General features: G+C 43.4%; 1 protein-coding gene across 4 annotated transcripts in view; it reads right to left on the reverse strand.

Moving 5' to 3' along the window:
- The window catches only part of PAX5 (paired box 5), a 223,819-nt gene that overhangs the window by 138,533 nt on the left and 70,698 nt on the right, over positions 1-14,588 (reverse strand). For all 4 annotated transcript variants that reach the window (XM_030567764.1, XM_030567762.1, XM_030567765.1 and 1 more), the window contains one exon: positions 5,572-5,747. In XM_030567764.1, coding sequence (XP_030423624.1) covers positions 5,572-5,747 — 176 coding nt within the window. The remainder of the gene's footprint in view (positions 1-5,571; positions 5,748-14,588) is intronic.

A 14,588-nucleotide genomic window follows, 5' to 3' on the forward strand; every position in this document is an offset into this window, starting at 1 on the left:
GGAATTTGCACCTGCTTGAAACCCTGGCATAAGCTCCTCCAGTAGCTTTGCTTGTTGACAGCAGGGATTGCTCCATGCAATTACACTGATGGTGGTAATCAGAGCCAACTACCCAGCCTATGAGAGGCTTAATCCAATCTATGTAAATTTGTGCTCATTAAACATCTCCTGGTTTTTTGCCTGAGGCTGCTAGCAGGTACAGGTAGAAACAATTCAGCTGCTGGTGGCTTTAGGAACAGTAATGGGATGTGGAGCCTGACTACAGCAGCAGAGTTATATCCCCGGCCCGCAGAAGATAGACACTCTTGGGTGACCCATTGACACATTCCACGAAGCTCCATCAAGGGGTAGCTAACAGCAAGATCTGGCTCCCACACCAAGAAACACAAAAAAGAAAAGAAGGTTCTGATCCCAGCCTGGGGAAAGATGGTTTGAATGTCTTTCTTTGCAGATGGACCAGAAATATTTGAAGCTCAAGATGGGTTGCTTTGCTGTGATTGATCAGAAAGATGAGATGGTGACAATTTGTTTCTGGATTAGAAAAATGCAGTAGGGTTTCTAGTGCAAATATTTGTGAGAGAGAATTTAAAATTCAGTTTCCAGGAATACATGAAATCTATGTTATGCCAAAAGTTTCTGCCAGTACAAACTGACCATAGGATGCTTGCAGAAAGTGAATACATAAGGGCACAAAATGACAAAAAGAATTAATATTTACAGGAGGGGTTCTTTTGCATGGTTCCCCACCCAGAATGCATATGTGCAAGGGGATCAAAGTAAGGTTTCATGGGCGACCTTAATTTTGGCTTTTCTTAACTTCTGAGTGCTAGACTTTACAACCTTAACATTATAATATTTACATATGCATCTATGCATACAAAACTGTACATTAAAAGAACATGTTGGTTGCAAAGCCAAGCACTCAAAAGTTAGGAAATGCCAGAAATCAGGTTAGTTTGGCCCCCTTGTGTGTCTGTGTTATGATACAGCCTTTAATGATATGATCACACACTATTTGACACAGGAGCCTGTCTCATTCAGCGCACCGACTGGATGATGCTCACTAAATGAGCAGCTATTCAACATTTTGTTTTCTCCTCATTGTTCAGTGTGTGACCCCAGGCCTTATTTACGGCACACTAGTCAAACCCTGCTCTGAAGATAGAATTATTAATTTCCTCATGAGCTTTTCTTTGGTGCTTATCGCTAGATTAACCCCCCCAAAACATGAGTGAATGCATTTTCACAACACCGCAGCCTAAAGTCTCTCAGATGTGCCAGATGCTCTGTATAAACCACAATCAATCAGTTTACCCACCTCTGCATTACAGTCACCCATGGGATACCACAAAGCAGCTGTTTTGCAGATCAGAGGAAAAAACTACACAACAGTTTTGGGCAGGAAGCAAAAAGGAATACCACAGACAGGGCAGCTCTATGTATTTGCTGCCCCAAGCATGGAAATCAGGCAGCTTTCGACAGCATGCCTGTGGGAGGTCCACTGGTCATGCAGATTTGGCGGTGTGCCTGAGGGAGGTCCGTCGGTCCCGCGCCTTCGGCGTCCCCACCACCAAATTACCAACGAAACCGCAGGACCAGCGGACCTCCTGCAGGCATGCCGCCGAAGGCAACCTCACTGCCACCCTCACAGCAACTGACAGGCCGCCCCTCATGGTTTGCCACTCCAGGCACGTGCTTGGTGCGCTGGTGCCTAGAGCCGCCCCTGACCACAGAGAAATGAAACTTCAGGTAAAGCACAGTTACCAAAGCTTGAATTGATGCTGTCACACCTATTTGCATGAAAAGTGTCATGAGGACTTAAACCATCTGTCATCAGGCACAGCATTTCCAGAGCCAGGCTGTGGCACTGTTTTAGCCCTGACTCAGAAGCTGCACTGGTGCCTCTTGTAGCCTGGAATTCCTTTAGAAGTCCCCCACTCCAGTCCTGGCCCAGCTGAAGCTTACTTAGCTTATGGGGTCTGACAACTGCACGCTGTGAGCTGGCCTGGGCTATGCCCATGCTAGAATAAAACAAACTGTGAAGAATTAAATAAACTGGGAACTGACAGCTGAGCATGTCCATGCAGCATCAGCGGGACTGCTTCTTTGGGTAAGTGTTCACCAAGGTAAGTAAGCACCCTAATTCAGGACATAACACCAACACATACATAAAGCCATATCCCAGCAAGAGCCCGTGGGAGGATTTCAACCAATTCAGCCTGAATTCTTTCAGGGTGGGAGCACATAGGGGCAGGGGCACTGCCAGCCATGAAGCGAGTGCAACCTGCTCCCTGCACCACACCTAGACCTAGTCCACGGTAAGCTGCCTCCAAACACAATTCTCGTCTCCATCCTGCACTGAAGATCTTCAGTCTCATCTACACATGGAGCTCCCGCGGCCATCCATTTGTGCTCCACAAGTGCAGAGGTAGCGTCAGAAAGGGGAGTTTTGCCATTAGTTTTCAGATCCTCAATTTAGAGCTGACACCAAACTAACATGCTGTGATACAAACACCACAAACTATGAAGGGGCTCAAAATCCAAACCAGGATCCACCTCTAAACGTCGCCAATGACCTTTCTCTTTATGACGGGCTGAGCCAAAACCCAAGCGCCAATGCCCTGAACATCTCAAAACCTAGATGTGCATTTTGCAGCCTGACCACATCTCCACTCACCACTTGTTTGAAAATCCCCACCAGGGGCTCCCAAGGCAGAACTGTGGGATGCTCCATATTCGAATGGATGGAGAATTGTAATTCACCTGCGCGAATAGTGGACCAAATCCTGGAGCTCCCACTCAAGCAAACCACTTCCTGAAATCAAGAAAGGCTGGGCCTGAATAAAATTACTAAAACTGGGAGCACAGCAGATATTTATGGATATTTACTTTAGTTAGGGAGCAGGCAGCTTATCGTCACAATGGGCCAGAATGCCACACCTCTGGGGCGAATGACTCGCATTAACATATTTCTGTGTCTCCTCAGCAACAGCTAATCATTCCTACCCCCATTGCTAGCTTACCACTTGACCCCCAGTCCCTTGCACTCAACAGGATTCTTTCCATTAAGTTCAATGGCCTTTGGATCAGGCTCTTAAGGCTGCTATGACTATATACTGCTGGGAGATTTCTGGTTTTTCCCTTCTAGCAATTAATATCTTCAATATTTTGTTTATAATTGATTTCTTTGGGTCTGAGACTGGAGCCAGAGACGCTCCCCATTTCAGGGGGCTTCATGTCTGCAGGGCTAGGGGGGGCCTCTCTTAGGAGGACTGAGGTGGGCTCCATCTGCTATTGCAGCGGGGGCTGGGAGCTACTACACAGAGCGTCAGTGTTCATTAGGATTGCTGGTCTTCCACCAGCCCGCCGTACAAACTGAAAACCTGGGTCCAAGCTTCCCCAGGCAGGCGAATGCACTCAGACCTCTATACAGCAATCCGGCTGGAAACTCCATTTTTGATTAAATACATCAAATCCTATGAAGGCCAATTCTGCACAGTGCTGAACACCCTCAGCTCCAGTAACTTCAACAGGCGCTACAGACACTCAAAGGTGCTCAGCGCCTCACAGTGTCAAGCCCTTAGGCCCAGATCCTCCAAGGTATGGAGACGCCTAACTGATAGATTTCAGTGGCAGTTAGGTGCCTATGTATCTTGGAGGATCCGGGTCTTAGTTATTAAATTAGTGGGCCAATTCCTCCTAATTAACTCATGACTAACTAGCAGGACCAGCCATCCAAGAATACAGATAAAAAGGACCCGATGCAATCAGTCTTCACCACAGCCAGCTGAATGTGTGGTGATCAGGATAGCGCAGCAGCACACCTGGGCCAATCCTTTGTTCTGCTTAGAGCAACGGGTCCACCGCAGGGATTCGGTAACCTGCAACACTTCACTCGCCTAGATTTGTTGCTGTGCTGTGTACTCTGACTTCAAGCTCCAATTCTGAGTGACGCTGGATCCTTCAGAATCTGAAAGATTCAACAAGGTGGCAAAGCAGCCTTTTCCCAGCACTGCATTTTCTTTTGACCCGTGAAAGTAAGGGAACTGAAAGAGAACTAGCAGCTAAAGACTTTCATGTCGCTAGTGTGGAAAGAGTCGACAATGTGGACAAGTGCTGTGCTAGCATCTCCACGTTACCATGACAGACGTTAGCGATGGAATAATCACCATCTAGTGGCACGCAAAGGCATTTCACTCCTTGAGTCTCTCAGTGCTTGCTTTCCTCTCACCCACAGGGACAGCCTTGTTTGCTTTTTCTAACTAGGAACAAAACAAGCCCATTGTGATCTGAGCCCTCTACCCCCTTCCCCAACACTACTAGATATGAACTGTGACCTAGTGGAAAGGGGCTTCACACATTCAGGTTTACATTTGCAACATACATAAGTAGAACGCACTGCAACAACTACAAAACCAAGGAGAAGCTCTTCCAATATTTAGAGGTCACACTGGTGATCAAAGGCTCATGGGATTTCCACCATAATGCATAATTTTCAGCACTGCATAGGATTCTCAAAAAAAAACATATAGCAACATATTTCTCCATTCCTTGAGCTACTACCAGAACCTGGACTTATCCAGGATGTTCCCACTTTCTGAGTATCCCTCCATTGCTCTCATATGGATGTGTGCAAGCAAGGGAGATCAGTCCTTCCATTTTTACATCCTGGAACCCTAGTTCACCAGTGGACATGCAGGATATTACCAATGATTAACCAGATGTATTGCTAAATACAGAACCAGTGACAAATGAACCCTATACTTGAACTGACAGCAATAGTTTAATGACTACATCACACAGAGAACAGCAAAGACACATACTGCACTTGTGACTAAATAGAAGGCAGTAGCCTAACAGCAGTGAGAACCTTATACTTAGCAAACAAACAGAATAAGTCAACACCTGTAAGGGCTTTATTCCCATATGTGAAAAACAGGAGTGGAAATATAAGATCTTCCTAAAAACAGGGCCAGATTTTTCAGAACTACACAACTGATCTGCACATGCAACCATCCAAATTGTATACACAAATTAGGTATTTGCCTGAGCAAATGGCCAGTTAGATGACAGACTTAGGGTGACCAGACATCAAGTGTGAAAAATAGGGACAGGGGGTGGGAGAGTAATAGGCGCCTATATAAGAAAAGGGCCCAAATTTCAGGACTGTCCCTATAAAATAGGGACATCTGTTCAGTCTAGACAGGCTGGTCATTTACATGTGCAAAAAATCCCACTTTATATGCACAGTCACCGTAATTATGCACCCAAATTAGCTGCACAATTCTGAAAACCTTGGCCTTCTTTGCAAATCCTGCTATAAAGCTACCATCAGATGCAACTTCACACCCCAAACACTTTGTAGCCTTTAAGCACCATTTTTTAATTTTTTAAAAACTCAGACTCCTTTATGACTGCTGTGCACTTACTGATACAGAAGTTGATATGACATCCACTCTCCAATGTTCTCCTAGTTAGAACTTGAGAACTAAGTGTTTGGTGATTTCCTGCAAGAAAGTGTCTACAGCCAGAAAGCATGCATTTGAAAAGCTTGGTGGTTCACAATCGTACCTGCTCTGGTTTGATGGGTTCAGTTGTTGTGAAGATGTCAGAATAATGTTGCCTCTCGAAGACTCGATCCAACACTTCTAACTGCTGCTGGGTGAAAAGATCTCCTCGCATCTGTTTCCGAAGGAAATCTCTACCCGGGAGGGAATGGCCATTTGGTACTGGAGATTCCTGAATACCTTTCATAGATGACAAAATACACAGAAGAATAAATAGCTATTACAATGACCGCCACAACACAGAGGCTTCTCACTGTGTTCCACTCTGTCCTTTGATTACATGTGTCAGCATATTCAAAAGCAAAAGTTAACTTGTAGAAGAGACACTATTAAACAGCGGTGCAATTTATAATAGCAAAGTCTTAACGCAATTTAGTAAACACATTCCATTGCTAACTTTATAAGGTATGGTAAAGGCCAGCTTCCTCCTCGGTGCAAATGGACAGTTTCAAGTCCAAAGTGTCTTTTATTCTGATACATAACAAAATGATCAGGATCCGAGGGATAAACAGAACACATTTACTGTTATCAGTAACCTTAAAAAAGGCAGTTCTCCATGCCCCCAAAAACAAATGTAAGCTGCAATGGACATGTTCCATTGTTAACATATGCATAATTCCTGAGGGCTCATAGCATCAAGACTCAGCAGCTGAGGTGTTACAGGCAGATTTTCCTAGCCCCTCAGTCACACACTAAAGTAACATAAATTTATTAGCTGCTTCCTCTGCCCGTAGAATGGAGGCGTTCCTGCTATGCTGCAAGCCATATTTTTCATTGGTGAATTTCAGTGCTACACTAAACTTTGCCATCTATTCTATAGCAGTGGAAAGCAGCGCAAAAAAGAGGTCTGTTTGCAGCCAGCTCCACCTTGTCTAGGTAGTAGCCCACCAGCCAATCCCAGGGCTGATCAGAAACTACAACTGACCAATAGCAGCCCAGCTATTAAAGATGGCCTGGCACTCACCAGTATCCTAGAGGGTCTGGTCTGCTTTGCCCTCTCGGCTCCCAGCTCACAATTCAGTGTTAGTTATAATGGCCGCTTGTATTAGTTATAAGATTTTACAGTAGCGGTGGGATGGTTAGCTCCTGAAAATCAATGGGTGTTTTCTAGGTCCATTCACTTGGCAGAGACTAGCAACATTACTCAGCAGTTTTGCCAGTCCCAGAGGTTCAAAATCATGAAACAGGCCCCCCAAAATCGTGAGATTGGCTTAAAAGTAACAAGATTTTCAGAAGATAAAAATGTGGCTGCTTTTTATTTGCCTTTTGATTTCTGAGCCTTTAAGATGCACTTGCAGCATTTTCATGCCTTTCCCTGCAACCATGAGGGGTACAAATGTACTTTTAAATAAAAGCTGTGATTCTCCCATATTCACATGACTCCAGGAGCTTTAAATAAAAACACCGCATCCCACATGACTTGCACTAAATTGTCAGAGCTGGCAACGCTGCACTAGATACCAAAAATGAGCACATTTGAAAGACAAGAGCTGGCCTTAAAGAAAGTTTTGAGTTGTGTAACTAAACATACCATACAAGCTAAGGTTTTATTTACAGTTAAGATGGCTTCCATTATGAATCACTTATAAATGTCCAGCAGTGTTGACAATTTACTACAAGTTTTGCATCATTTAAACTTGCAGATGGCAAGTATCTAAAGAGATCTATGCAACAACCACTCTTCCGGTAGGACCCAATCCTACCCCCTTTGAAATCCATGCCAAACTCCCACTGATTTACAGTAATGCAGGATTAGGTTTTTACATACAGCGGTCAAGATTTTCAAAAGCAATTTTGCATGCTCAACTTGAAACAATTTAAAGCCCCCTCATTTCCACAAAGCTCCACACACCAACACTGAGAAAATCAGAGCCCTTTAAGGTGTATCAAATTGGATCCCCAAAATTGAGATACTTAATATCACTAATCACTTTGGAAAACTTTGGCCAGCATCTTTATCATACTGGTGCCACAGAATGTATGGTTGCTGTTAGGAAGACAAACAAGGAAACAGAAAGAGGAATCCTTTTGCTTTATAGCCAATGATTCAAGTCATAACTGTTTTTTATTTACCTATTTAGACACAGTCATTCTGATTTAAAACAGAAATATCACTGGTAGGTTTGTTTAACAGTTTTAGAGTCAATTTTTAAATCCATCAGGGAAAATCTGAACTTGTCCTTTGAACAGAATGTCTAGACATGCATACAGTAGTGTGAAAAGGTACAAAGGTTTATAGGAGAGCAGTGTATCTTTAAATCTTTTTCTATTCCAAATCAAATAATATCTAATAGACCTAGTGCTGGGTTTAGTCAACCATGGCTTATAAAATTAAAATTCTGGTTGCTAGCTGCATGGTAGCAAAAGGCCAGGGAGCCCCTGTCTACAGAGCATGGAAATGCCAGCTTTAAATTTCAGGTTAAACCAATGTTATTCACAATTTGGCTTTGAAGTTGAAGCTTTACACAATTTCAGTCTAGGAAGGGGTGATGAAAGGGAGAAAAATAATCTAAGTTATAGAATGACCTGGAAAATGTTCCATGCATTTCTAATGGTTCCCGCATTGTTTATATATCAAAAGAGTGGGTGTATAATTGGATCTGATTTTGTTTAAATATGGTGCAGAGGAGTCTTGTTTATCTAGAAACAATTGCAACACCACATACTTGCAGTAAGCACATCCATTGACTTTATTTTTTTTTTTGTTTGGTGGGCATATTTGAAGATTAGAATTAGCTTTATTTTGGTTCAAGTCATCATTTGGTTACATCACTGGATGTTACTGACTGTCTGGGTTACCAAAAATAAATGCTAGGAATTGTAAGTAGTAGCAGAAGAAGTATTTAGTAGTATTACAGTTGCTCCCAAAGGCCCTAGTCAGGATCAGGGCCTCACCGTGTTGGGCAGTATGTGAACACCCAGTTGGACACAGTCCCTACACAAGACGCAGATGATCGAAGACAAGAGACATATGATGGGTAGGGGACAGGGCTCCAGCCAGATATACACAATTTTGAAATACCTTTGATATATCTCACATACACTCTCCAATGTCATCCACCCCTCCCAGCCACTTGACTCAGTCAGCATTAGTTGGAGGACTCCATGTACGCCTCACCACAAGTGGTGACTTAAAAGACAAGATGGCAGTGCCTTTGCAGACCTGTGCAGGAAAGACGTGGGGACAGTATGGAAGAAAGCACAGAGGTGGTTGTGAGAGAAGGAGACAAACAGGCCTCCAAAGCAGGTATCATCAGTGGAGCTGCCAGGAGCATAGGGCTACGAGATAGGAGTCGATAAGTAGGGAGAGGCAAGTTTGTTAAGGCCCTTGAAGGTGAAGATCAGAGCTTGGTGTGGTGATCAAAGGGGAACCAGTGTAGGGATTCAGTAAGGGCAGTGATATGGTCAGGGCAACAAACAAGGAAAGAGTATCTTAGCTGGTACCTTCTATATGGCACATTCTCCAGGCCCTCTTTTACCCCCTTTTTTCCAGATTTGCATAAGGCAGCCATTTTCTTTCAGTACCCAGAGTTATACCAGAGCTTTCGGCAGTAGGTGATTACACAATAAGAACCAGCAGAAGTGCCCTGGGGCGAAGCCTTGACCACTCTCCAACCCCCAATATCGGGGAGGTAGGAAAAGATGACAAAGAGCCATACTTAGCTTTCAATGTCTTTAGGACAGGGCCATCTGTTAGTTCTGTATGTGTCCAGCACCTAGCACAGTGGGGCTAGAGCCCTACCACAATACAACAATAATAATAATTAACACACCAGTTTTAAATGCATTTAGGATATTCAGCTGCTCATTTAGGGTGCATTGAAGGCCTGGCTGCACCCCAGAAACAGTGCAGAAAGACCTTACTTTAGGCCAGGATCTGTTCTCCTTTCCAGTGAGTGCAACATGGAGCACTTCCTGGTACTGCTTGGATTTGTTTTAGCTGAATGATGTACAATACGTGGCGCCCTACCAGGATATAGAGACAAGCAGAAATGATGCTGGAACTAATTCTGTTTTGATGACGTGTGACCATTAACAAGTGGTTTTGGCTCCACTGTGTAGATCAGTTTCCAACTTTGTTAATTGCATTCTGCTTACCTAAATCCACCCCTCTCCCCGCACACCCCCTCCGCAACCCCCAACACCTGAACTTTCCAATGGGTTTAGCATTTTTCCACTTCCTGCACTGAACTGGTATTCAGCATTGCTGTGCACTATTAAATAGTCACTGTATTTCGCTATGGAATTGGTTCATTCCACTGGAGGGCAATATGCTTCCTATATCCTAGGCATAGTACATAATGTCAAAGAGCAAAGTTCATACAGGTCTTTGGGGTGGATTTGACTGCAAGTCATTATATAAATGCAAGATAATTATCATTAGCATCATGCATTGTTTCAGTTCACCAAAACATCTTTGATCATTAAAATACCGTTGGCAGGTTGAAACAGTTTGGGTTATAAATGGGCACCAGGGAGTGGTAAAGACATTTTTCATATAATCAAGGCTCCAGCCTACGAGGGTTATGTTTTGTTGACAGTAGCAGGATTTATGCACCCACCTACTCTGCAAAACAATTAGTTCCCAGTCCAATGGCATCTTTCCAGAAATGCTAATAAAGGAGGCAAGCACAGGATTCTCCTTGATTCAAAAGAGGATACTGTCCCAAAGCAAATGCTTCATCCTTTACAGCCCCGGGGTGGGGGGTGTTTATATTTTACAGGCAAGTTTGTGCCTTTAGACACAGTCTTCTGTAAGTGATGGTGCTGTTGTGGGTTGGGTTAAACCTCATCCAAATGCTTGGGATCTCTTCCCTCTCCTGAGCTGTGAGAATCAGCTAAACAGCCTCACCTAAGACAAAGGGGGTATGAGACCCTACCCAGTAATCTGGATTTTGTGGGCAGCGATACACCCAGGGACAGTGAGACAGAAGCAAGCCAGGAGCAGAGAGGGAAACCAAGTAGACACCTGGAAGCACCATCATGTGTCCCCGAGATAAAGCTCAGAAAAAGCTTTCTAGGTACAGAGTGCTGGCTGGACAGGCAAACCAGGAACAGTGAACAAAGAAACTGTCTCCCTGAACACCATAGGAATCAAACAGCAGGAAACAGGATTGTGTACATTCCTTGCAAATAAACAAAATTGCAACAGAAAATACCTGACTCTCGCCAATTTCTCCTCCTAACTGGAGCAACCAAGAAATCTTGATTCATGGCTTGCTGCTCAGGTCAAAAGGGGTGATGATGCATACCATGGTACTCCAGAAGAAACCCCAGGAAGCATTGTGCTGCCAAGGCATGTACTCACCATTCCCTCCCAGATTTGCCCTGTTCCTTGGGGGGGTTGTAAATTTCTGCTGGCCTATCCCATCTGCTGACTACAAGAGCCCTTCATTTTGGCTCAGTTACCCTTGGCTGTGTCCTCCTTGCCCCAGACACCTGATCTGGGGGAGTGGTGCACCTGCTTAAACCTGCATCCCCAGACCCAACAACCAGGTAGACAATCAAAGCTTGAGCAGCGGAGACTCATTGTGTCTGACAGCACCCGTGTTTGTGAGGGTGTTCCAAGCTGGTTGAAGGGTCCCAATGACATCCCAACAGGCTCCCAAAGACCCCCATTCCATACTTACCACTGGCCATTACTCACTAGAAGAAAGGCAATCAGAGCTCTCTGTGCTGCTTTCCTCGCATCAATAAGCAAAACTACAAACGCCTCCTTAATTGTTGTTTTTTTTACCCTGAAAAGTGAGCTTCACTTTAACAAGAAATGTCGGCCACCGTCTGAATAAATCTGAATCAGTTTAGGCAGCTATAGGCTAATATAATCAACACTCACGCTAGTAAAGGAGTTAGCAACAGTAAATAAAAGTCTGTAAATAACACAGGCACAGTCAGGCGTATAACAGGTCCACCTTCAGGAAGGTGTGTCATTTATGTATATTGCTGACAATCTACTACTTGAGCTGCCTGAATAATATCCATGAGTAGAAAGTCTTTGTTATTTAAGAAGGAATTACTTTAGGAGACAGGGGAGAGGAATGGAGATACCACCTTAAAGGATTTGCTAAGCTGTGACCTTGCTTGCAGTACCAGCATATACCCACGTAATTACCCCGGATAGATATCACAAAACAATAGGAATTTCAGAAATGCCCCCAGGTGACTTAGGAGCACAAATGAGACTTGTGTTTAAGACACTTTTAAATCCTATGCAAAATTAGAACTACAGGATTGTATTTAAAAGAACTGAAATGACAAAGTCAGCACCACACCATTTTTGCTTGTCTAGAAAAGGAAACTAGTATTGTATCACTGTATTATTAATATCAGTATATAATTGCAAAATATGACAGACCAGATTTTCAACTGGTATAAATCAACATATGGCGCTAAGCCAGTTTATACCAGCTGAGGAGCTGGCTTAAGGTTCACATTCAACTAGAATAATTTTTCCCTATGCTATTAACAATGCTATATCTGAAATACAGGTCTATAGGAAATACTTTTGTCTGAAGTTATGGTGTTATTGTATATGACATATAGGCTGGGAGCATTTTTTTACATATCAACATGGCTTTAAAAAGATTAAATCAAGAGGCAGAGAATCAACAGCATTAACAGCTCATACTAATACAGGACATGGTTTCCGTCTCTACTTTGTACTGTCCAACTTCATTAACTAATATCATACCTAATTACTTCACCTTACAGAAGATGCAAGCTAATTAGGAAGGATGTTACCCACGACGTTTAAAACATTATGAAGCAAATGAAATATTACCAGGGGCAAAAAAAAGGTGATTTGTTTCCTTGTATCATGCGTGTAAATTAATCTAGAAAAAATGAAGACTTTGTTTAATTACCACTTGGAAGGCTTTGTTTAAAATGTAAACTGCATTTCCAGCCCATCTCCTCAGCATTTTGTAGCAGGCAGTTACTTGGTCTCTGTCTGTATCAAAGTAATGGTTTTAAAAAAAAAAATCACATGCACAGTGGGAGATCTTTGCATTTACCCAGGCTGAGTTTTCTAAACAGTTATTTATTTTTGCAAGGGACAATATCACTATAAATAAGCTTTGTGTATATATCTGCTCAGTGATGAAATGTTTTCAAGAGAAATCACTGTATTTCTCCAAGATGAGTATGATTTTTGCCATAGATCAAAGCGAGTGGGGTGGGGGAAGATAAATCATCAGAGATCCAAAAATACTTTTCATTTGGAGAAGATATCAGGCCATTTCGATGGCACTGATAGAGTCTCAGCTCTGTCTCCATTACCCACTGAAGGCAGCCGGAGTTAGGAGCTGACTACACTAGATTATATTCCCTATAAGATGGTCACCGATATATATATATATATATATGATCTTCAACCTCTATTGATTGACCAATTTCACAAGCAAAGACTGGTGAAATGAAGCCGAAATGAACATCATGCTTTAACTCATTGAACCTATCAGGCCTGAGTTAATCTCACTGCCCACTGTCTCTGATAGAATTCAATTGATCAATCATGTTTTGGTGATAGTACCATTTCACTGGCTTATTGCTTCTTCATTTCAAAGCTTGACCTGTTAGATATACTTGGACCAGTTTTGCTCGTCTTGGATACACAGAGACCAGCAGACAGATGCTGAAGTGTATTGTCTCATGGCCAAGTTTAGCAAAAATTCTGACTACTTCTAAATGCTCCCATATTAAAGTTGCATTTTAATCTCTTGTGTTTTACTGATGTCACAGACAGAATGACTGTAAAAGCCAAGCCCACCATACAGTGATATGGATGTGTAACAATTAGAATTATCCACCATCTGATCTACTCGGCCTTGTTTTCATGCCTGTAATGTTCTGCATACCGCAGGTAGCTAGATAGGTACAAGATAGATAATTTATTGCCCCTTTCACACTCAAATATCTCAAAGTGCTATACAATGAGCTGAATTGGCCCCTTGGTACACACATCCAACTCCTATTGACTTGAACTGCAATTGCCCATGTAGAATTTAGCACAATCACAGCCTGACACAAGGGGGGGGGGGTGTGTGTGCAGTGAGGAGGGAGGGAAAGAGAGAGAATGATTAATTATAGCTGTGGGTTACTGGAAGTTTGCTGCTATTATTTATCGCTTTTTTTTTAAATGTCAAATAATTCACAGCCAGCAAGTTACACACATAACTAGCCTATTTAACCGCTCTCAGGCTGCTCCACCCTGGCTTCCCTATTATTGTTTGCCATCCACAGATGCCACTTTAGCTATAGACAAGCTATGCAGCCACCTAGGGCAGCAAGCTTGGCCCAACTGCTCCTCTGCCATGACAGAGGGAATGGCCAAACCAAATTTGAGTGGCGTGAGGGGGCAGCACCCTGAAACGTTGCCTTGGGCAGCAGATTGTGACGAGCAGCCTCTGGCCAGCCACACTTGTTCCTTGGAACTGTAACAGGGCCCTTTGCAACTGAGAACATGGCCTTGTGGTTAATGCGCTGGCCTAGGACTAAGGACATTTTATTCCCAGCTCTGCCATAAACTCTTTATTGTCTTGAGTAAGTCATGCAACCTCAGTTTCCCCATCTGTAAAATGGGGATAATACTAGGACATCAGACTTGGTGATCCCTCTTGGCCCTAAGAATCTATGGGGAAACTAGACTGCATAGCTTCATGTATAGCATAATGGAGCCTTAACAAATGATAAAAGAGAGATTGAGTCTGAAGTGTGGAGACGCTTGTTTGAATTCTGACCCCAGCAATCAGCAGTCACCCTTATCTCTCATCCCTTCTGAGAAGGGGGTGGCCTCAGGTACTTTAAAGAGTATTAAAGCGTGGTTCTCTACAGCATATCTGCCTGCCTCAAATACGCTCCTGTGTTGTTGTTGTTGTTGCCTTAACCCTTTTAAAATGGTCATAAGCACTCTGATTCGCCACAGTGTCCTAAACCAAAACAGCGGCTAGCCTCTCCAAAGCCAGACCCCACGTGTTCTGAGGCCAGCTGGTTCCACATACTGCAGCCAGGTCACTGGAGTCT

This window comes from Gopherus evgoodei, chromosome 6, assembly GCF_007399415.2.
Source record: "Gopherus evgoodei ecotype Sinaloan lineage chromosome 6, rGopEvg1_v1.p, whole genome shotgun sequence".
NCBI lineage: Eukaryota > Metazoa > Chordata > Testudines > Testudinidae > Gopherus > Gopherus evgoodei.